We start from the raw sequence: 25966 nt of genomic DNA, 5'->3' as shown, positions 1-25966 counted from the left end.
CCCCTCACATACTTTTTTTTTTTTTTGTCAAACCACCTTACAACATAAATAATATACCATTAGCATAGAAAATGTTCCACGAGTGAGTAACTCCGACGTAATAACTAACTAATAACTCATGTAAAAGTAAGTTATTGGCTATTAAGGCATGTTGGTATGAATGAGTTATATTTTCGATTTTACGAGATGAGTGGCAAACACTTGATGGGGAGAATCAAAGATATAGTTTAAATACTCGAAACGAAACTGTCTATTTCTCAAAAACGAAATTCAAAGACAGCCCCTAGTCAAACCAAAGCTCACATATCCGATTATTTAGGTAGTGAAATATGCAATATACAACAAAATGTGGCATACATTGAAAGTGTAAATCTTGATCATAACTGTCCATATATTCACTTATTTATGCACATATAATGGACAACCCAAGTAGTCAAACAGAACTTTGCGAATACATCTATGGGAAATTTGTGACTTCATATTCATGATCTATTTTCAGAGGAGATTCCTTGGAAACAGGTCGGTCTTCAGACCAGAGCTCCAAGTTAACGGTTCCACAGTCCCAATGGACGATACATTTGAAGACCTGACTAACATCAAACCTGTTTACCAGCCGTAGATTAAGACTCTTGTCCACCAGCATCCATTCACCTGAAAATAACAGAGAAGAAGATTGTTCGCACAAACGTTACATGATCCATATCATTAGGGAGGTTCTCTTCATCCAAAAGGTATCATAATTAAAGTTGATCAGTAAGGAAATATCTTCACAGGTTTAAAGTTGCTAAAGCCTCTGTTTCTGGGGTTTTTTTATAGTAATTCTCTACTGTTAAGCTGAAGTATCCCATTCTTCTTTCTGTTTCCGCTTTTGATTGAAATGAGAACGATATGAAGCGTGTACAGTACTTACCGTGTGGGAGGCTGTTCCCTGCATATAACTGCTCTCCAGAATCTGGCCAAACTTCATGCTTTGAACCATCAATAGACGTGAAGGAGACAAACGATCCAGTTGGATGCATAAGATAGAAAGTTGGATGGACTCTTAAGCATACCAGCCTGCAGCGTTTAGTAAAGACAGGGAGTTTGAATCATAATCTCGACTTGAAAATGATTCAAGCACCATATATCAGTGACTCACAACCAACCTATCACTTGCAAAGACTACTTGAATTACACAACAGGATTACCATATATATATCTATATTGGTTTTTCACTGTTCTACTATAGTTATGTAACCTTACAAATCGTCTTAGGGACTTTAGTGCGGAAATTTTCTCTGTTCCTTTTTCAGTCTCACTAAAAAGCATAGGCATGGTGGCAAAAAAGGAAAGTGTGAAGCATGTAGACAAACCTTGAAAATCCTCCAGAACCAGCACCAACACTACGGGCCTCAATGCTAGAGGCGATACGAAAAACTCGGGGATTATCTTTAGGTATACTTATTTTACGCCGAAGAATCAGTCCACCGCCTACATCACCTTCTAGGATAAGAGACTCTTCCTCTCCTGCATGTTCCAAATCCCTCCTACACGAGATGAATCAAACAATTCAGTAACACACGTACATATAACACAAAGAGAGCTTTGTATTTATGTCAACAATTATCACATTCACATACATGAAAAAGGTGTATATGAGAAAAAAATCTTCAAAGTAAACTCACTCAATGACACTATATTCTTCAGTACATCCAGCTGACCGGTACTCCGTTCCACTGTACTCTTCATAGCCACTGATATCTATCCTGCTATGAAGCCACTGAACTCCTGCAAATTGTAAGCAACCAAAATAAAATATCTGGAAATTCTATAAAGCACCATGGACATAACCTGATCACAATTAACCATGATCTAATTCTTAGATCATTGTTATGTCTACAAAACCCAGCAATTTTACATTTGCTACGGTATGAAAAAAAATTGAGATGTTAGTCATGGCAGCAGAAGAAGTTTAGTTAAGAAGCTCATATGAAAACTTGACAATAGAGGGCTAAGAAACCGGTCGTTATTCTTGGCAACACACCATATGTATAGCATAGTAATATGGGAAGTTGTCTGGTTGATCATAGTAATATCGTGTCTCTTAATAGAGAGGCTGAGGTTAATTAGACAAAGAAACAGAACTTGCGTATGATCCTGAGCCTCCTCCACAATAAAAATATTTCAATTCATAAACGATCTGCAACTTTTTCAAGCTTAATAGTAGACCGAGAAACAGTTTGTCGGTATAATACCTGATGGAACATGTGTCATAGACAATATCCTTCCACCAATCCAAGGAACTACATTAAGTTTCCAATCGCCACTACTTAGCTCAACTGGCTCCCTTGAAAGTTCCATTCCCTTTTGTCCAAGGAGCACTTCCTTCTCAGGTATCAATTTTGTATTTTCTACATTTTAATAATACACATTGAAGTCACTATGCAAGTAAACAACTATGATAACTAGAATTCGAGTACACTTCACAAATTCACTTTCAAATGGATATTTCATCAAATAAAATATAAAGGCGAAAGCTATAATTATGAGTAGCACATACTCAGAAAGCTATACACTGACAATGTTTACTACAGTATGTATAGGTTCATGGAACTATCGATCTTATATGAAAGCAGGGGGCAATTCAGTTAACACAGTAAATAATTCTGAATCAAAAATAAAGCTGATGGATGTAACAAGGTATTTATAGAACTTGAAGACTGCAGTTAATAACCAGAAGAAATACATCTCAATAACTAGAGAAGCTACAAACATATTTAGGAAATGAGATGTACCCATATGAAGTTTAAAGCGCTCATTGCTTGTGGATATTAACTCTGAAACTTCACTTTCTGAAGGCACCTTAATGTGGATATGCTCTCCATCCGTTCCCCAAGCATCAAGCTGTTCAACACTATCTATATTTAGATGGTTTGAAATTATAAATACACATTATCATTTTAAGAAGAGAGTGAGCAGTACCATCGCACCCCCTCCTAGTAATAACTGGACATGAACACGGCGCTTTGGCCTCTGCCAGTCTCCTTCAGTTTTCGAAACCTTGACAGTGACAGTGGAAGAATGTCGCTCAGCAATGTAGTGTGTAACTAGAAATCAGCCTTTAATGTAGCCATATCCATCTCCATCATCCGCAAACAAGAGTCCTTTAGCTTTCCCTGACAGAGACAACCGAAGTATTATTCTGCTTATTACGAGATTTACAATATGAACACTACAACAAGGACTTCCAAAAGTAAATGTTACATTATGATTTATTCTCTTTCCACGAGTTTCAGTAACATGATACCTTGTTATCTGATAAACAAGTTGCAAAAAGACAAACAGATGCAGAGTGGAAAGAAATAATATTTTCAGATCATTGGTCTCCTCTGTCTTGATCGAAAGCTAAACTTACCATTTTCATCTAATGACACAAGTAGGGTCAAGTCATCTGACATACTAAACTCCCCAACATGCAGATGTGGAGGAGCCAATGATATGATGGATCCACCTTGTAAATATAACGTTGGCAAATCCTGACATCATGAAACGAACAACCAATATGTGAAAAATGTAAACAAAATATAATTTCTTTCACAAAGAATATAAAGACGCAATCACAACTGTTAGCAACCATACCGGATGTGAATCTTCAAAGTCAAACCTCAGCCAAGTTCCTCTTGGCAATATGTGTTGAAGCTCATGTGATCCTTGATTAAACAACGTGCTAGACAATGATGGAAACAAACCAAAGAAAACCTGATGAGTATCAGTGTTTGATAGATAAACTACAGAGCAACTTACAAGAATGATAAAATAAGAAAGCATTTGCAGAAAATGACTGAAGATGAATGAGACATTATAAGGTGAGAAATTTTATGATGAAAGTGCTGTATTCAGCTGTGATTATTAAAGATAAGTTTTAAAACAAAACACTTGACACACCATCGTGACCAAACATCATAAAACGTCAACCAGTGCTCGACAAATGGTTCTAGTTACTTCAACGTTCTAAAAGTCCTAAATCTGATCACTTGGTCTGAAATTCAACTCAAATAGCACTTCATCAAGTGGCCAAAATCAGACCACAAATAGCAAAACAAAGCAGAGTCATGAAATCAGCAATCTGTAAGAAAAGAAAGCAAAGATTTTGAAAATCTTCGTACACGACTGCAAAATATATCTGTCAATGTCTGAATAGGAAGAAGAAAACCTTGCATATATGAGAAGCGGACCCAAAAGAAAGGCGTTTTCAACAGTCCTTAGCCGAGAATCTTTAGGATCTGCGTTTATGAAGACACGAATAAAAGAAAGAGAGAGTAAGTTTTTATTGCATTAGTTCAAGAGATGGAATATACTGTTATACGCAACCCTACCAGCGAAAAATATTGGAGTTGCAACTGGAGCACCAGTTGTATGGGCGATGTAAAATAGGGTGTAAAAATGTGGTAGGAGTTGGTAGCGCCTTTTCAATGCGGCACGGCAGACTTCCTCACACTAAATAAAAGACTACAATTCATAAGTGACAACAAAATCCTAAAACAAGAATTATTGACTTTCTTTATGAGATTACAATTTTACAAGTAGTTGCAGGTCATTAGTAGAAGAGGTAGTATTTTTGCCTGCATATCTTATATAAGTTATTTCAGGTGTCTATCATTCATCTTTTCAGTAATAGAAAAATGATTTGTGAAGCAAAAGTAGCTCTTACAAGATTTGCAAGCAAAAAACTACCTCTTCTCCGAAGGACCACGGTTCATGGTCATCAGTGCCAGCCTCAGAATGGCCACGACAGAATGGAAACATAGCTCCAACACCCATCCAGCGTCCAAATAGCCGCGGAGTCGCATTGCCAGCAAAGCCACCGATATCCGGCCCTGATAAGGGCTGACCACTAAGCCCCTGTATATAATTTAATGTCTTATAGTTAATAGGTGTAACGGAAACTTAACTGGAACGAGAAGAAAATTGTATTATTCCACATAGTTCGTTGCCGAATCAAGATACACTACTGAATAACCATACTTTTCACTCATTTCTTCTGTTAGCTCTACCAAAGTAAGGAAATATGTATGCTATAAGAAACACCTAAGCTTAAAAGAACAGCAGACAATTCCATGCTTTAAACTTTTAGGTCTTCAGAGTTCAGTTAGCACAAAATAAATTAACGTAAATGATAATACACTCCATGCTTTAATTTTGTAATAAGGATACTCTGAAATTCTTACCAGCTGAAGTACCATCGATATAGACATATGTAAATGCTCCCAGTTTGAAAGATTATCTCCTGTCCAAGTTGCAGCATATCTTTGGCTACCTATGAATCCAGCCCTTGTCAATACAAACGGTCGCTTATTCTTATCAGCGAGCTCCATCCCTTCATAAGTTGATCTTGCCATCAACATCCCATAGACCTAGACAACATGACATCTTGACTAAGTTATCTTGAAGTGTCTAAAATTGTACCTCCATCATGCAATGATGCACATACACAGCTATCGCAGGTACCAAATGTTTTTTTTTTAGCATTTAATTTCACTCTAGATGCACTTCAAAGTTCAAATGTCCCATGTGTTAAAAAGGGTGAAGGGAACCCTCAGCATAGAGATTCATAAAACACTTTTTGGAAGCTGCTACCGAAATTTTTAACAGCAGTAACATATAACCATGCAAAGACAAGTAGAACTATACAAAAGACAAGTAATAGTCGCATATGTCTATCACAATATATTTGTATCCAATCAACCACGACATATTTCCATAACTAGGATAACATCAGACAAGCATAGAGGAAATTTGAGATTAGAGTAGAAAAATAAAGTTACATTGTGGTAATGTGAGTGGTTTTGAACACCTCCAATCTCATCATCTCCACGGTGAATATTGTTCTCAGGCATCGTCTTTGTCACAACCTGGACGTTATCAAATATGACCATACGAAAACTGGATAAAGATTCTGCCTAGAAACTAATAAAGGATGAACATCGTAGACAAAATTTACTTTGAAAACTGCAGGCTCATTCATATCATTCCATATACCATCAACACCATTTGAAACGAAGTCCTTAACCAAATTAGCCCACCAAGTGCGAGTTTTTGAATTTGTATAGTCAGGAAAAGCGCAAGGCCCAGGCCAAACTTCACCTATTCAAAACAAATGTAAAATGTCAGGAATATATGCAGAATTATAAAATTAAGATGATAAGAAAGCATAAAAAACGTGATAGGAAGTCAAATTACCAATAAATGGCTTCCCATCTGCTCGGCTAATCCAAACATCATTTTTACTCCCACTATCGTACACATAATAACCTTCCTCCTGTTTGATTCCAGGGTCAAGCATCCAGATTGCTTTGAAACCATTATTATGAAGATCTTTCGCCAGAGCACTAGGATCTGGGAAACGCTCCTGAACGTAGTATTACAAAAAAATTCTGTTAATGTCAAAACAAAACTTCTAAGGCGTCTATATAAGCCATGGTGAGCAGTGTTACTAAAATCCACTTGGAATAATGATCTTTAAAGAGAAAAAAGCATGCCTTGTCGAATGTGAAACAACGAAAACCATCCATGTAATCAATGTCCATCCATATCACGTCAGAAGGAATTTTCTTGTCACGAAACATTTGAGCAATCTGCACTCACCAACACAATGATGAAAATATGACAACGAGGTCCAAAGAAACTGAACATAAAGTTTCATTCCTCTCATTAGCTTTTCACCAAACAGCCAAAATATGAACAAAAACACTGACCTCGGCTACTCGCTTGGCAGACATATAACTCCAACGGCATTGGTGGTAGCCTAAGGCCCACTTTGGAGGCATAAAAACAGTTCCTGAGAAGTAGAAAACGATAAATTATACAAAAAACAACAATCTTTACCAAGGAGAAATGATAGACAGCACAAAAGTAAGAGTAAACAATAGTCAACATACACATTACATAAACAGAGATGCTTTCTAGAGGGATTAATTCCGAAGAGAAACTTGTCACTTTTAGTCACTCAGCCAAGTTAACAGATCACATATGAAACGTTTCAATGGAACAAAGAAGCACAATTAAGATGTTAAAAAAAGAAGAAGAAGCACTTTTAATAAATTACCAATGGCGTGTGACAGGGACTCCAAAACGGCAGTGGGGGAGGAGAATGGGCCAAATGTGATTATCGGATACGATGTTGGGGCAATAATTCTTATACTTCCCTCTTTCCTTAGATCAATCTAGACAAGAAAAGTATGTTAATACAATGGAAATGATAGATTATATTGCAACGTGGATCCACAAAAGAGGGATATTATTCATATACCTCACACTTTCGTGTTGTATCAGCAAGAACTCCAAGTGTTTCTCCGGTTGGAAGGACAACTAGTACCCATGGATGTGACTGGTATAACGAAGTGGTTCCAGGGCCATATCCCCATGCATCAGTGTTCCAAGTAAAAACCTGAACATTAAACTCACCACATTAATCATGCTAACGAACTGATGATGGTTGTTAAAGTGAATGACTAACCCGTTTCCCTGTTCTCTCCAACTGACCACTAACTTCTCCTGTCCCATAAAACGACGTACCAGGAGAAAACTGCATCACAAGTTAACATTAATTAAACTACCATTATCTTCCTGGATCATGTCAGCTCGAGATAAAAAAAAAAAAAAACACAAACCTCAAAAGTGACAACTTGTTGGTCCTGAAGACAAGCACAAGTGGGAATACATGCTGGAACATTTTGAGATACCATAGGCACTTCCCTGTCTTTACTGTTCTTAAACGAAACACTAGGAAATGCAGCTTTCCTATGCTCAACAGAACAGTCAAACCGGAAAACTCCCTGCTCCAAAATCGGATGGAAAATCATATCTGTTGAACCCATCTCTACAGTTTCAGAGCTATCTCCACTTAGAGTCATCCTAACTAAAGATTTTTTCCGGTTCCTTCTGCATGCAAGGTGGTTGTACTAGTGTGTAAGTTCTGTATGACATATCCTCCAAACAAAAGAAGGCATAAAGAAACAATTAGACTCCATCGAACGAGAATACAAGTTAGTTATTAACCTAAACATGAGCAAAAGAGAAACCCAGAGAAAGAGAACAAGGAATTAAAAATTGGAAAATATTCGATTTCAACAGCAATTGATTTTTGAATTCGGCGTTCTAATAGAATTGATCCATTCAATTTCATAGAGTCACCAGTAAAATCGTGGACCCAGAGAATCAAACTAATCCTCCTTCGTATGAGAGATATGATCAGAAGAAGTAGCAAAGAGAGCAAGAAACAAAACCTGACAGTGCTCTCGACGACGAGAGGGAAGGATCTAATCGCCGGAAGGAACAGAGACGGAGCGATCGGACTCAGCGAGTGATGATGAGAGCAACCATTATTAAAGAAGAAGGAAGAAGCTCGAGTTTTGGTAGAGAGTGTCAGTAATGATCTCTCCATTGGTTGACACTTAGCTCAATTTTGTTTTTTTTGCTTTTTTTTTTTTAATTGTCCCTTGTTGTAATATCGAGATAAGTCAATAAATGAATTTTCATTTTTGTTTGAAAAAATATAATTATGTTTTCTGACAATGAAAAAATAACACTTTTTTAAAGTTACAAAATATACACATGAAATTTTTTCTAGGAACAATTTGATTGTATATCCAAAATACGAAACTGGAAATTGGAAACAGACTCAATTTTTTATTATTTTATTAAAAATTTATTACTAAGATAACTAAAATATAAACTATTTAACTATATTCGTAATTGGTTTAACAATAAATATGGTGTATTTAAATATACAATTATTATTTTAAACAGTCCAGTAAATAAAAAATTGAATTTTATTTAATTAAATATATTTAAATTCATAATTAATTTAAATTTAATTATTATTTAGGAAAATTACCAAATAAATCCAGACACGAAATAAATTTTAGTTGCATAGTAAGTAAGAATATTACATGGTCCCGGGCCATGGGGAGATTAAAGCCCATGCCCAAACTCCTCCTAGTTAACAAAAAAAACAAGTAAGTAAGAATACTACATAACTATATTGTGTATCGTAAATGTTTCAAAATATTTTTGTATTAGATTAAAGAGGTTGAACTGAAAAACACTTGAAAAATATGTCTTTTTGTAGTCTATGAGAGTGCAAGCCAACTTGCAACATCCCACTTGTGATCTAGTTGATGATGACGGGTTAATCACATACCAGTTTTTGTCTTAGCTTGAAAATTAAAACAACGAATCTTAACCAAAACAAATATATTTTGTCTTCTTTTCTTATTTTGAATCGAATTGGATTTGCTTCTAGATGTAAGTAAACAATATTGCGGTAACAACTAATTTCTACTACAAAATATATACTCGAAAAATCTGAATTGAGTTACAAATGTATAGAATGAAAATCCTTCAGTTTTGAGTACTTATGTTCTACATCTAAGGCTATAATTTTTTTTTAAACGGTTTGGTTTTGTTTCTTGATTTAAGTAAATAATAATGTGGTAACAACTAACTGAATCTATATTGAACAAAGTATTTGAAGAGTTTGAAACGAGTTACAAAGAAAATGAAATTTCTTCAACTTTGAATATGTATGGTTCAACATCTACAACTATAAGTTTAATAATTTATTTTCAATCGTGTGATTTTTTTTTTGATGTAAGTAAATAATGTTGTGGTCAAAACTAATTGAACCTCTCTTGAACAAATTACTTGAAATGTTTGAAATTGGGTTACAATTGCAGTGAAATTCCTTGAATTTTAAGTACATATGGTTTAACATCTATGACTATCAGATTTTTTATTTGGAATGACTAATTAGAATGGTATTTCCCTATAATAGTTTAAACTTCATTTTCTACAATACTTCCACGTAAAATATAATTTAATGGTTTTTCTAATTTTGTTAATCTCATAAATTGATAACGTCACATATAAGAATAGTGAATGAGTATAAGTTAACTGAGCAAAATATTTTTTCTTTTATATATTAATATATATATCTAGAGTTTCGAAATACTAGAGTATATATTTTTGTCTTTTTGAACAAAATATCTAACTATATATTCAGGTATGTTTTAAAGAATTTTATATCTTATTTGATTAAACTATTGATAAATGAACAGAATATGTGAAGTATATAATGTTGAGCCAACATCTAATTGAATTTTTGATAAGAAAAGTAATAAAAAAATTTGAAAATCAAATTACAAATTATAATGAAATTTCTTCATCTTCGAGTGTATGGTTCATATATGGAAATACTTGCAGAAAGGAAATATATTCAATAAATGATGTATCATATGCATTTGAAGTATTCTACTTTCAAATCATGATGAAAAGTTTTAACAGCACTTACCTATTTTTACTATTTGTTAAACTTAGTTTCAATACATTGACGTAAAATAAATTTTAATAGTCTTACTAATTTTGTTAATGTGGTTAAGCCGATGTTGTCAAACTTAAGAATAGTGAATGATTATGAATATTCAACTGATCCTCATGCGTAATGATTATAAATATTATTTCATAGTAAGGTTAGTTTGTGTTGCTATTTTAATAAATTAATACATTTAATATACAAAAGAATACATATCAAATATCAAAAAATTGATTTTTTTTGGTTGACAAAAAGGCTTTTGGTCTAAACTTGTACATTCTCTCAAATTGGAGACCACATCATATAATTTTAGTCTCTATCGATTTTTGTAAGTTTTTTCTTTTAACACCTGATTTTTTCACCTTTAAATTTCTTTTGGTACTTTCCAGTCGAGCTAATGACACTTAGTAAAAAAAACGAACTTACTAAAATGGTAAATGAGTAAAGTGATACTATTATTATTATTGTATTTCTCTTTTGTGTTGTACATGAAGTTACCAAGTGTATTTAGGATTGATGAGTAATAGATATTATTTTGTATATTTTTATGAAATGACTAGTATTATTGTCTTGTACTTGAGAATCTTGTATTTAAATTTTATTAACTAACTTTTTTTCATATCCATTCATTTTTCTCTTCCAAATCTAATATCTTATTGACTTTTTGAAAATGATAAATAGGTAATTTACATATGTTATTAAAAATTAATTTTATATACGATATAAAATATTCCATAGATGATAAACAAAAAATGATGATGATTTCAAGGACAATACATCCTTTAAAAATGTAGTTTTTGAAATGTTAGTAGTGAGAAACGGTTTATGTTTCTCTAAATATATATATATATGTATATGTAGAATTTGTTGTAAAACACGGACGATGGATTTCCATAACCGGTCCATACACGGCCCATAACCGGTCCATACACGGCCCATACACGGTCCATACACGGCCCATGTACGTCCAAGACCATAAGGCCCATCGGCCCTTCTTCCTTATGTCAAAGTCGGTTTAGGAATTAGGAAGATAAGGCTAGCCTTCTACTATATATATGATGTACTAATCGATTCATTAATAAGAATAAGAAGAGAAAACCTCCTTCGAGTTTCTCTAGTTTACAACACGTTATCAGCACGACTTGCTCTAAAGTCCAACTGAGAAAAACCCTAAACCCTAAAAACCGCCGCCACACAAAACCGCTGTCCGTTCAAGCTCGGCGATCGTTTCCTGTCCGTGGTTAGTTCCTGTTCGGAGATCTGTTCGTGTTCGTGAGCAACCTGTGTTCGTGATCGGTTCTTCTTCTTACCTAGGCCGAGGTTCGTGATCAAACTAAAAGTAAAACCGAGATCTTTAGCTCTCGGTTCCATTCCAGTCAACCTCCAAACGGTGGAAGGTAAATAAATCAAACCCTCTTAGAACCTATGAATCGAACCTGATCTTTTAAATCTAACGGAACCCTAAAATCTACAAGTAAACAATCAACAAACAAAAAACTCTAAGCTTTGAAATCCTAAAACCCTAAAACTCTAAAATTCGATTGCTTGAGGTTTAGGATTGCTTAGATTGATTGCAATTGAACTGATCATGATATATTTAAATACTGGTTGTTATTGTTTGTTTACTTGTTGCATGAAAACCTTAGAACTAGAAACCTAAAATCGAAAATATTAATCTGTTTGTTCTAAGTTTAAATCCGATTGATCTTGGTTGTTTGTTTAAAATTAAAACCCTAAAAATCAATCCTTGAAATCGGAAATCCTAGAGAATTTTGTCTCCTTAAAATTTTATCATTATCGTGTTTTAAGGAAAAAAAGAAATTTTAATCTAAGAAAAGGAAAATTTTAGTAAAAGGAAAACTTTGCATGCTAGATTATAATTGTTATCTAGGATTGTTGTCTCATGCATATTGAACCACGAAATTATGAGATAGAAACAAGACATAAACCATGAAAATTTGAGTATAAATAGAGTGGCATGGTTGGATCTCAAATACCGCATGGCCCTAAGTGATTGGCATGCTTCGGTCTCAAATACTGCATGGCCTTAAATTGTTGCATGGTACGGTCTCAAATACCGCATGCTAATGATCGGATGTTTGTTCTATATTGTGCAGATGGCAAAGCTTAACAACCTCTCCTATGTTGCCCTTAATGTCTCTGGAGATAACTACTTGCAATGGGCTTTGGACACTAAGATCCATCTGAAATCAAAGGATTTATGCGAATGCATTGAGGATGAGGTTGAATGTGCCGAAAAGGACAAGTACAAGGCAATTATGCATATACGCCACCACCTTGCTGAGAGTCTCAAGAACCAATACCTCACTGTTGAAAATCCTCTTGACCTTTGGACAGAGTTGAAAAACAGATAAGGACACCAAAAGACGATGCTCCTCCCAAAGGCTCAATTTGATTGGAAAAACCAAAGGATCCAGGACTTCAAATCCGTGGATGAGTATAACTCAGAGCTATTTAAGATAGTCTCAATCCTAAGGTTATGTGGTACAGAGGTTACTGAGAAGGACTTGCTAGAGAAGGCATTCTCAACCTTTCACACCAATAACATACTGCTTCAACAACAGTATCGTAAAAAGGGGTTTAAGACATATGCAAGTCTCATCTCTTGTTTGCTGCTTGCTGAGCAGAAAAATGAGCTATTAATGATGAATAGTGCATTGAGACCTCCTGGTACAGCTCCATTACCAGAAGCACAGAAGGTTGACATGACAAAGAAAACTCCTAAAGAGCCTAAAGAGCCGCAAGAGACTAAAGAGTCTAACTATGTCCATAGGGGCAAGTATGGCCGTGGCCGTGGAGGAAGTGGACGTGGTGGTCCTGGTCGTGGGAACTACCAAAGACACAATTTTGGTGGTCAAGGCCGTGGGAACCGATCAGGCTTCGGTCGTGGTCGGGGTAGAGGTCGCGGTGTATTTAAACCGCAATATAAGACCAAGTCCACTTGTCATAGATGTGGTATGGAAAACCATTGGGTAAAGACATGCATAACTCCTAAGCACCTTGTTGATCTCTATCAAGAGAATTTTATGCATTATGATTTGATTGGATTATTGTTTGGATTATTATTTTTGGTTAAAGTTCAATTATTTTATTTTCCTTCAATATATATTAGCTTGTTTTATTACTTTAAGTTTAAAACATAAATTCTTGTCCATTATAGAAATGGCTGAGGACAAGAATATACTTGTGGTTGATAGTGGATCAAGCCACACAATTTTGAAGGACAAGAGATATTTTGTTAATCTCATAATGAAAAATGCCAATATTAGTACAATTGCGGGTATAGCAAGCCTTAGTGAGGGCTACGGCCAGGCTCATATTTTATTACCTAATGGCACACATCTTGAAATAAGTGATGCTTTATATTCACCCAGCTCAAAGAGAAGTTTATTGAGCTTTAAGGACATTCGGTTGAATGGTTTCCATGTTGAAACAAAGGGTAAAAGAAACAAAGAGTTCCTATATATTACTGAAATCACCCAAGGACATAAGAAAGTCCTAGAGTTTATACCCGCACTAGCCACTGGTCTTTACCATGCTAGGATTAATATGATAGAAGCTAATTTGGCAATGAATAAGATGTTCAATGAACAATTCACTTTATGGCATGACCGGCTTGGCCATCTGGGTTCTAACATGATGCATAAGCTAATAATGAATTCTAATGGGCACACTCTTAAAGAGAGAAAAGTTATCCCTAAAAATCTCACGTGTGTAGCATGTTCACAAGGGAAACTTATTATAAGGCCATCACCAGTGAAAGTCACTAAAGAGACTTTAAACTTTCTGGAAAGGATACAAGGAGATATATGTGGACCAATACACCCACCTTGTGGGACGTTTAGATATTTTATGGTCCTTATTGATGCATCGACCAGATGGTCGCATGTTTGCTTATTGTCAACTAGAAACCTTGCGTTTGCTAGATTGATGGCCCACATTATACGTCTGCGAGCCCACTTTCCAGATTTTCCACTTAAGACTATACGTCTAGACAATGCTGGTGAATTTACATCCCAAGCGTTTAATGAATATTGTATGTCATGGGGGTGAGTGTGGAACATCATGTGGCACATGTCCATACACAAAATGGATTAGCTGAATCCTTCATTAAACGTATCCAATTAATTGCTCGACCATTACTCATGAGGTCGCAGCTTCCTGTGTCGGCTTGGGGACACGCAGTATTACATGCAGCATAGCTTATACGCATCAGGCCATCTAGTGAACATAAATATTCACCATCCCAGTTATTAACGGATCATGAGCCAGACATATCCCATCTCAAAACATTCGGGTGTGTCGTTTATGTACCAATTGCTCCACCACAGAGAACTAAGATGGGACCTCAAAGGAGGATGGGAATATATGTTGGATATGATTCTCCCACCATTATTAAGTATATTGAGCCAACTATGGGTGATTTATTTAAGGCCAGATACGCGGATTGTCAGTTTGCTGAATCCGAATTTCCTATGTTGGACGGAGAGAATAACAAGCTGGTCAAGGAATTATCATGGAGTCAAACATCCTTAAATTGGCAAGATCCAAGGACTCTAGCATGTGAGGCAGAGGTCTAAAAGATTATACATTTGCAAAAGCTAGCTATTCAATTGCCAGATTCCTTTGTTGACCCAAAGAGAGTTATGAAATCGTACATACCAGCTTGTAATGCACCAGTACGTATTGATGTTCACAAGGAACACAATAATCAAGTTGCTACAGAGTCTGAGGCCCGTTTGAAACGTGGTAGACCATTAGGTTCCAAAGATAAGAACTCTCGGAAATCTAAGAAAGGTGCAAATCAAACCGAGATTAAGGAAATTATAGACATGGCCGCGGCAAATCCTAAGGTACCAAATGAGGTTTGGGACGCTGAATCTCAAGGTCCTGAAGGTATTGATAATAATGAGATCTCAATAAATTATATCATGTCTGGAATACAATGGAACCGTAAGAATGTTGACATTGATGAAATATTTGCATATAAGGTGGCACTTGAAATAAATGAGGACCATGAACCCACGTCTATATTAGAGTGCACTCAAAGTAAAGATTGGCCAAAGTGGAAAGAAGCCATTGACGTGGAGTTGAACTCTTTAAAGAAGAGGAATGTGTTTGGTCCGATCTTAAGGACACCATTCGATGTAAAGCCAGTTGGACATAATTGGGTCTTTGTAAGAAAAAGAAATGAGAATAATGAAATCGTGAGATATGAGGCACGGCCTGTAGCAGAAGGATTCTCTCAAAGACCAGGAATAGATTATGAGGAAACATACTCCCCTGTGATGGATGCAACGACTTTTAGATATTTGCTAAGTCTGGCTATAAGAGAAAAACTGGATTTTCGGTTAATGGATGTTGTAACCGCATATTTATATGGTCCATTGGAAAATGAAATTTATATGAGATTTCCAGAGGGTATTGAGCTCAAAGATAAGAGTGGTTCTCGAGAACAATACTGCATAAGGCTAGACAAATCCCTTTATGGACTGAAACAAAGTGGGCGAATGTTGTATAATAGACTAAGTGAGTACCTAGCCAAAGAGGGCTATAAGAATGATCCCATCAGTCCATGTATTTTTATAAAGAAGTTTGCAAACAAAGGGTTTGTGATCATAGCAGTATATGTGGATGATTTAAATATCCTAAGAACCTCTGGGGAAATCGCTCAAACAGTTGAATATCTAAAGAAAGAATTCGAGATGAAAGACCTAGGCAAGACTAAATTCTGTTTGGGATTGCAGCTTGAGTACATAAATGATGGAATCCTTGTGCATCAAATGGCATATACTGAAAAGGTACTTAAGAGGTTTAATATGGACCAAGCTCACCCATTGACTAGCCCAATGGTTGTAAGGAGCCTTGATTTGGATAAAGATCCATTCGGTCCAAAGAAGGACGGTGAAGAGATTCTCGGTCCTGAAGTGCCATACCTCAGTGCAATAGGAGCGTTAATGTTCTTGGCTAGCCACACTAGACCAGACATATGTTTTGCCGTGAACCTCCTAGCTAGATTTAGCTCTTGTCCAACCCAAAGGCACTGGAACGGTATCAAACATGTATTGTCTTACCTACAAGGAACGCTTGATTTGGGTTTATATTATACTAACTATAACAAAGAAGGTTTAGTTGGTTTTGCTGATGCAGGTTACTTATCGGATCCACATAACTCAAAGTCTCAAACCAACTATGTGTTTACACACGGTGGTACAGCGATTTCGTGGCGTTCTATGAAGCAGAGCATTGTGGCCACTTCATCTAATCATGCGGAGATTTTGGCAATGCATGAAGCCAACCGTGAGTGTGTTTGGTTGAGATCGATGACTCAACATATCAGGACAAATTGTGGCATGGCCGACGATAAGGAGTCGACGGTACTATATGAAGACAATACAGCCTGCATCGCACAGCTCAAGGAAGGATATATCAAGGGAGATCGGACGAATCACATTTTGCCAAAGTTCTTCTTCACACATGAACTACAAAAGGCCAGAGAAGTTCAAGTGGTACAAGTTCAATCATGCGACAACTCAGCCGATCTCTTCACCAAATCATTACCGACATCAACATTCAAGAAGCTCACACACCAAATTGGTATGCGGAGACTTAAGGACTTCTAGTGATGCTTAGAACAGGGGGAGTAATGCGTGATGTACTCTTTTTCCTTCACCATGGTTTTGTCCCAATGGATTTTCCTAGTAAGGTTTTAATGAGGCAGCATCCCCAAGCGTATTACAGAGATCCTTCTTAGCATTAGCATGGTTATGTCATTCAAGGGGGAGTGTTGTAAAACACGGATGGTGGATTTCCATAACAGGTCCATACACGGCCCATACACGGCCTGTACACGGTCCATACACGGCCCATGTACGTCCAAGACCATAAGGTCCATCGGTCCTTCTTCCTTATGTCAAAGTCAGTTTAGGAATTAGAAAGATAAGGCTTAGCCTTCTACTATATATATGATGTGCTAATTGATTAATTAATAAGAATAAGAAGAGAAAACCTTTTTCGAGTTTTTCTAGTTTACAACAGAATTATATATTATTAAAAAATAATTTGAACCATTAACTAAGTGATAGATGATAGATGTGATTTGATTTTCTCGTAAGATTTTTAAACGAGATGCCCTCTTAAAAAACTTGGTGGATGGAGATACGCTAACAAAAAATTTGCAATATCTATTTAACTTTCTCAAGCATGCGGCATCTATGAATCATATTAAGAAAGTGTCATTACGATCACCTACTAAAATTTCACAATTTTTAACCAGATCTAAATCATATCAGTGTCTCTGGTGGTGATGAAATTAGATGATCATACAATATATAGGAATATATTATTTATACCCAAATCTATGAAATTCTTTACAACTCAATATATTTACATTGCTTGATTGAGATGATTAGTTTAAGTTGTATTATATGCTTTATATCTTATATGGCTAAAATAATGACTAGATTTTTTCTCATAGGTTGGATTTCTTATTATTTCATTATTACTTTTATGTATAAGTTTTGGATTAAATCGATAGTTTCAATCGAGAAACCTCATGAAACAAAAATGTGGTGCAGATTAATTAAAAAGAGATGCAAACTTATTTCGGAAGACAGGAAGATTATATGTTTTGTGATTGCACCCGATATGAAAGGGACAGCTTGTAGGGCTAATACAATCAATTGAAGCTAATAGTTGAAGATAAGTCATAAACAGAAAAGGTGGTTGTCTTTTACTATCACTATTTAGTTTTTGTATGTGTGTCTGTTTGTTATCATTGTTATGGTTTATCCAAATTAATATTCTTATTATTTTTAGTAAAAGGAATTCTTATTTTTCTTGACCATGCATATATATATATACATATTTACCTATATTTAGCTCAATAAATAAATAAAATAACTGATCATGTTTACAGAGAACAACCTATAGGATTGTGAATATATATAACACAGAAAATGGAAGGTCTAATGTAGATTGTAGACATTAGCATTAATAAAACGAAAAAGATGATAAGAAGACAATTACATATAAAGAAATAAAACTAAAAAAAAAAGAGAGATAATTTTAAATTAGTTGAGACAATCGAACCAAAATTGAAAAAGTTAAGAAATGACAAGTTAGTGGAGGAGGACAAAAGTAGAGTGAGAACATGGAGGATGAGTTTAAGAATGTGTATCTATGCAAATATTCAAAGAGTTGTTGCATGACAATCAGCACGTGAACTTGCTTCACTCTCCTACCTACAAGTGGACCATGTCCATCCATGCGCAAATCCATTATGCATGCTTTCATATGAATTGAGGTGTTGAGTACTGTTGACACACAAAAAAATAGAAGATGAATATCATCAGCACGGATTATCTTTTAGTTCGAAAGAAAATAAAATTCATGTTTCTTTTAATATCATCATTAGAGCTAATTTAAGATATCATATTTGGAGTAAATTTGAGGTTTTAAAATGATATTTTATTGTAGTGAGATTTTTTAAAGATGAATTTTACTGCAATATTAGTTTTCAAATGATATTTTATCACAATTGAGATTTAATTAGAGCTTACACGCATTTGTATTTTTTTTGCTTTGGAAATTTCTTCTGTTTTATATATTATATATTTTAAAACGATTTAAAATGAGTGTAGAGTCATTTTTTTGGGAAAATTAATTTTCTCAAAAAAAATAAATTAAAATATTGGTTAATTTTCTGTATTATATGAATATTTTGAGGATTTATTACTTAAAGGAAGGATAAGAATGTTTGATTATGAATTGATATATCGTTTAAAGAGGTGTTGCTTTTATTATATAGGGTTAGTTAATATCTAGCTAGCTAGTTTAATTTTTGTATGTATAGTTGTACATCCACCCACAAACACAAAACTGTATGGTGTAAATCATATACTATAACACACACAAAAATAAGTATCTTAAGCACGTAGGATTCCGACAGAGTTTCATGGTGTTTGGACACTTTGTATATACAGTGTTGGAGGTTGTGCTCAAGTATACAGGTGTGGGATTGTCGCTTCTTCCTTTGTTCGTACGTGCAGGTGTTTGCACGTATATATATGTATGCGTGTGTGTGTGTATGGTAGATGTTGCCATGTTGGAATCCAACATATCTGGAATTACTTGATGAGTCAGGATGATGGAAAAAATGAAAGAGAGGTTGGAGAAGATAAAGAGGACGATGAGGCAAAATAAAGCAAAGCTTCATATCATCAGAATTTGCATCACTATGCTTCTTTCTTCCGATGATAACTCTTAGCTAATCTTCTATGTCTTGTTAATCTTGATCTTCAACTTTTTCTTTCTACTTAGTTTTCTACCAAACGTCGCCATTTATGGTATAAATTGGAGAATAGTATAGTACTGTGTAAATCATTGGACTTGTACAAATCTCTTAAGCTTGAATTATACAGAAGAAAAGTGTTTTAATTTCTTTGCAATTTTCAACGACATGATATCCTTAAAGATCTCATATCATAGTCTAGTATCACATTTTTCTTTTTTTTTTGGGACAAACTTCATAGTCTATTATCACTAAAGTCTAAAAACTTACCATAAAAAGTCTACAAAATCTATTATAATATGTAGTATTTGTGTGTCTATATTTTGGGCTTCGACAAATTTAAACGCTACATGTACGTTGGTGATTTGATTGATAGAGTGACTATACGGATACACTTATAACCTTATTGAATATCTACAATTATTGGAATTACAAAACCCATCACTTCAGTTCATTCTGGACAAGTAAATATACTATCAAACAACAATATACGACTAGTTTATTTATTTTCCACCACATGTATTATTTCAATTCAAAGGCTAAGACTTAAATTATGTAAATTATAATAATTTAAAAAAGAAAAACAAATAATGGTACTCGATAACCCGACCAGTACCAGCACCAATGGGTAACAGCTGCATGAAGATTACCTATCCATACATTATTATATTCGTTTATGCGTCGCATTATGAAACATCAACCAAGTAAAGTAGAAGGACGAAAGACACGACTGCTTAGTTTTAAGTTCGTTTTATGTCCCACACATCTTTACTTGTGAAAGTGATTAAACAAACGCATGATCCAAGACCCGACAATTAATTGAGTTGTGTTTATTATCTAGGGGTGTTAATTGGGACAGTCCAACCCGGTTTAGTTTCCAACTTGAATTATTATTTAAAATATCTTGTGAGTCGAGAGTTTTTTTAAATGCTAATTTTTTGTCCAAATCAAAAACTAAAATGGTTTAGTTGGAAATATATCCAAAATCATAGACCCAAAAAAAAATATGGTAGAATTGGTCAAAAAGCCAAAAAGATAATAAGTGTATCTGACTGCCCTATTATAATCTCGAAACCTAAAAATCTATTGAAAGATAAGTTTCTTGAGAAATTAAATCTATGTTTTACTTTAAATTAAAGATAAGCCTATCTGACTTCCCTATTATAATCTCGAACCCTAAAAATCCTATTGAAAGATAAGCTTCTTGAGAAATTAACTCTAAGTTTTACTTTAAATTATTGGAATATGAGTTTATAAGAGATTTGTGTATGTGAGCCTCCACTCAATATTTAATCTATAATAGTCACAAACTTAATTATCTCTACTTTTCTGTTTTGTTGGGGTCGGAAAAGGAAATACATTTTCAGAAAAAGTCTTCAACTTAGAATTGTCAAATCGGGCAAAATCGTACAAAAATATTCATGTAGTAACATGCATGCTCTATACGAATAGGAACTATATGTATATGTACAAACACGTAACTATCAATTTCCCTAACATTAGTTTGTTTTTCTTCTTTTTTTTTTTGGATAAAAAATGTGATAAGTGAGAGTGATAGATGGAAGCAAAGCCAGTGAAAGAAAAAAGACAAGAGAAGCAAAACAAGTAAACTCAGCTTTGTCTTGTAATCTTCTGGAGTGGGATTCCACTCTTTTTGTTCATGTCACCTCTCTCTCTCTCTCTCTCTTTAACAAACTTAACTACAACTTAAGCCTCTCTATTTATTCCCTACCTCTTTGTACTTCTCCCTACTCATAAACAGCAACACAGAGAGATCTTAACATTAAAAAAAATGAAAGAGACGACAGCACATCCAGGGAGGTGGTAAATGAAGATGAAGATGAAGATGAAGATGTTGTTAAGACGAGATAGATCGGGTCGGATATCGAAGCTCCGGTGCTGGAATTGGTGTAAAGAGCAGAGAACACGAGCGTACATAATCTGGAGGTGTTTGCTTTTCTTGTTACGGTGGGATGACTAATGATCGAACAAGAATAGCTCGTTAACACACTATGTACAAAGTCTGAGGGAAAATCAATGGAGAGGATGGATTCAGAAATTTTGTTTTTATTTCGAGTCCTTAGAAAAAAATGTGTGTATATGGATTTATTAGTGTTAATTAGTTGCTTTTATATAGTAATCGTAAGTTCTTACCAAAAAAAATATATATATAGTAATCGTAAGTAAATCTGACAAAAAGCTGATGTTTATTAGCAATTTAAGGATAAAAGTACTATTAACGTTTTACCCCATTTTGATTAGTGACAGAAAGTTAAAAGACTCCGTTTTAAAATACTGTATTCTATCACTTTGGTATTTTCCATAAAATTCAAAAAAAAAAAAAATGATCCATAACAAAGTTCTCTAAAGATGACTCGTTACACTTGTATATGTCATGTAAAATAGATTGATTGGACGTGTGAGGATATAAATTGTTCTTATATAACTTAAGTTCATGAATTAGTTGACATATAAATAGAAACCATTGTACACAAAAAAAAACTATTATGACCATTCAATACTGGGCAGATAAATACATTTGAAGTTTCGAAAGAAGATGATATGTTTGTACAGCCACTTTTAACTTCAAATGAATTTTACTAGCTTTGAGACATAATTAGTATTCTCTTTTATAAACAAATGTCCAAAGTATCAGATTCAAGTGTTTCAGTTAAACAAAATATGAGAAAACTATCCATGTGGTTGCATTGGATGCCTCTAAGACCAAAGCGTGTTTCAGAATTCAGAGTAAACAGAGTTTCCGAGATCAAAGATCTCCACAAAATGGAAACGCATTTGAAACGCGTCAATGACTTTACGGGTAGTCTATTTAGAGTTTCTATTGTTTATGGATGGAGCGAAACAATCGACTTCAACTGGAATCAACGATGAGAAATAGGGCTTTTTCTCCTTGGGAGTCAAGAAACCCCAAGAAAAAATTTGGTTCCTACTCCAACCATGGTTCCAATTACACTAGACTCTAATAATTGGGAGATGCTGAAAAGACTGTTCCTCTTCCTAATCAAGAGACAAATAAAACTGCTATGGGACTATAACACTCTTCTAAAGCTTTGTAGTTTGTACCCTAAAATATTATCAGGATTGGTTCAAAATTATGTGTTTCATTGGGCTTCCATTAGAACTGGGCTTACGGGTTCTTGAACTCTAAAAATTGTTTTGAGAGAATACACGAGATTTTAGAATACATAGGATAGCGACATGCATGATAAAAGAAACTAGCATGTACTTGTTAGTAAAATTATGATGAGAATGAGATGCCCACGGATTACACGCATGCATAAGGACGGAACAGTGTCTCCAAAGGCTCCATCTTCAAACACAACACAAAAGAAGGAAGACGACAATGTGACGTGGAAATATATATTCTCTCATTGGAATAAAATTGTTTTAAATTGAAGTTTTTCTTCTTTTTGTGTTTATGTGCTCAGAACTGAACTTTGGCATTGAACTTAGGTTCTCTCTTTGCAAAAGTTGATGTTGACCTTTTATATTCTTCTTGTACACATAGAAAAAGCTAAGAATAATAAGAACCAGACTCCTAAACAAAAATGGGCTTTAAAAAGCAAAAGCACAAGTAAAAGAGACGAAGACATACCAAAATCGAAGGCCTAAAATTCTGCAATTGTAGATTCTAGATAGCTACGAGCATTGGTCATATATTCATATTCCCACTGTTTCAGTGTCAAAGTGTTGTAGTTATTTTCTTGTTTGTTCTTGAAGCTGTAACTCAACATCTAACTTTATGCTTGTTATCGATAAAATATTTCTTCTAATTATTTATATAACTTATTATTTGCTTAATTTTTACTCCATGCGTTTCATAATATAAGCTGTTTTAGACAATTTTTTTGTTTTATATTATAAAATTGTTTTTCAAAATTTTCTGCAAATTATAAATTACATTAATATTTTATGATTATTTTATATTCTGCAGTTTTTGTGATTGGTTGAACTTTTTAGAATAAATACTTCTTAATATGCATACTTTTATTTAAAATATTTTACATTTTGAAACATAGGAAATAGTTTCAGTAAGTGTAAATATCAATATGGCGTTTTTATTTTAAAAAAAATTCCTTGTAAGAAAATAATTTTGGTTAAAAGTATAACAAAACATTTCCCTTAAAAATAGTGGGACTAATTTGAAGATAACGAGATAAGCATGGCCCCGATATCGAATATGTAGAATGCAATACGATTGAGGGAAGAAAAGAAAAGAAAAGAAAGCGGAAATTAAAGAGTATATTATATAACCCATTGAAATTGTACCAATAGAATCGGTATATTAAGAATAGCCAACATAAGAAGATTATTTATTTTCTTATTAATTATGTCAGGGAAAGATTCGCCATTTTCTGCAAAATATAATAACACAATTTCCATTTGCGTCACAATAGGATAAATATAGAATACTGAGGGGAATAAATAAAGAGCAGCTTTTGGTATTTGCCATGTTCAGTCTCAACCTTTGATTTGTCATATTTTGATATTTTGAGCCCTAACTTGGAGCCATCATCATAAATATAATGTGAGTTAATATAATTTTTAAGACATTTCTATTATAATATTTTTGGTGTGTGTTTGTGTGTCAATATATAAATTGATCTAATTTACCAGTTGAGCAATAGTGATTACGGATTAGCCGACTGTATGTATTGGTTAAGGTGAATGAGAATATCGAGTCGTAAACACATTTTTATATTTAGTGCTTTCAAGTTCATCTCAAATTACTAACCCCACAAATCATTATCAGAAGTTCACAACATCACAACTGTGAACCCAAAAAAAAAAATCGTTTAAAAATTATAAAACCAAAGAAAAGGGTAAAGAAAGACATCAGATGCTGTCTCCTTATGACATTTGTTTAGTGTTGTATAGTTCATCACCTCCTTTGTCCTCGATGCGTTTATGACTTGACGTGTGTAGTACAACCCCATTTAATGGATGGTTCCATATGAATAACAATTAACATCAAAACTAATAATAGTCGATACAGAACATAAATTAGTGTATTATCGAAAGTAATAATATGAATGACTCTCACAACTGTACGAACGTCATTCATGATTGAATCAATCAGATTGATGCAACCTTCTCCACATGCTTTTGCTCTTGTGTACGGAAGATCCTAAGACTAAGAGCTGCGCGTGCGTTTTATACAAACTCTTTTGACATATAGACTGCTTAACTCACTTCACTAACACACCCCACGCGCTCGCTCTCTCTCTCTCTCTCTCTCTCTCTCTCTCTCTCTCTTTCCTTGTTCTTTCTTCGATTCTTCCCTTTCCTTTATAACCTCAAGATTCTCCTCCTTTCACTTTTTTCTTTACTATGATTGTTCATTTGATTTACTTGAATTGTCCCAAAATTCGATGCTACATGAAAGAGAACGAGTAAATAGATGACTTAGAAGCCAGGAGTCAAGTAGTCTAACTACCCTTGTTTCGTTTGTGCTTATATGGGTAAAATGGTCTCCAAAGTGGGATCCGAAAAAGATAAGTTATGTTTTTTGCTAAGAGAAAGATAAGTTATGTTTCACGTATGAATATGTAATTTTCAGCATGATTCTATATAACCTATAGTTTACTGTCGGTTGTATAAAACTTATTGTATGGTTATTATTGCTAAAAGATTTTCAGTATATTGTTTGATCTTGTAAACAATCAATCTCATATAGTGAGTTTCTAAAGAAATACCGCCGAACCGTAGATGACTTACATTTTAATGGGTCGAACTCCTAAAATCCTAGTGTGTTATGTCCTGATTCTGTTCTTCTTCATCTTTCATTTGTTCCACATCTGGATTTGAGTTTGTAATTCATTGTTAATGGATAATGAGTTTATGAGTGATTGATTCGTCGGTTTATCTCATTCATGATGTTTTCGACACAACAGTAACCTACATACTAACACAATTATTATTAAAATGAAGTATTTTTAATCCGTGTTTGCATGTGGAATCTACGATGATATAAACGTGAACACAGACACATAACAAAAAAATAAAATAAAAAACAACGTATTTAACTGTTATAATTAACTTTTTAGCTGCAACCAATAACATGAATGCGTAAATTTAAGGCCAAGATATATATACCAAATACAACAAAAAGAAAAGCAATACAAAATAATTGCATTTTTTATATAAACAATTACACGTAATCTAATCGTGGCACAAGGAATTATAACTTTCGGTTATCATGAACTCGTGTGGTCAATAGGTATCAAACAATTAATATTAACCGAATATCTTATATACAAACATTTTAACAAAAAAAAAAA

The 25966-nt window shown here is 34.3% G+C and overlaps 2 protein-coding genes and 1 pseudogene across 2 annotated transcripts; 2 read left to right on the top strand and 1 right to left on the bottom strand.

Moving 5' to 3' along the window:
* LOC104766280 lies at positions 285–8456 on the bottom strand (annotated as a pseudogene).
* LOC109130830 lies at positions 19270–19640 on the top strand. Its single transcript, XM_019240897.1, is given in 1 exon segment — positions 19270–19640. A coding segment is annotated over 1 exon segment (312 nt). The 5' UTR covers positions 19270–19328.
* On the top strand, positions 21018–21852 carry LOC109130935. The gene has a single exon (XM_019241072.1). It carries the CDS (start codon positions 21493–21495, stop codon positions 21643–21645), a length of 153 nt encoding a protein of 50 aa, XP_019096617.1. The 5' UTR covers positions 21018–21492; the 3' UTR covers positions 21646–21852.

Source organism: Camelina sativa, chromosome 19 (assembly GCF_000633955.1).
Source record: "Camelina sativa cultivar DH55 chromosome 19, Cs, whole genome shotgun sequence".
Classification (NCBI taxonomy): Eukaryota; Viridiplantae; Streptophyta; class Magnoliopsida; order Brassicales; family Brassicaceae; genus Camelina; species Camelina sativa.
This window is presented reverse-complemented; position numbering and strand designations above follow the sequence as displayed.

Excerpts from the sequence above, each read along its gene's own strand:
- LOC109130935 (XM_019241072.1), top strand. The coding sequence starts at position 21,493 with ATGAAGATGAAGATGAAGATGAAGATGTTGTTAAGACGAGATAGATCG.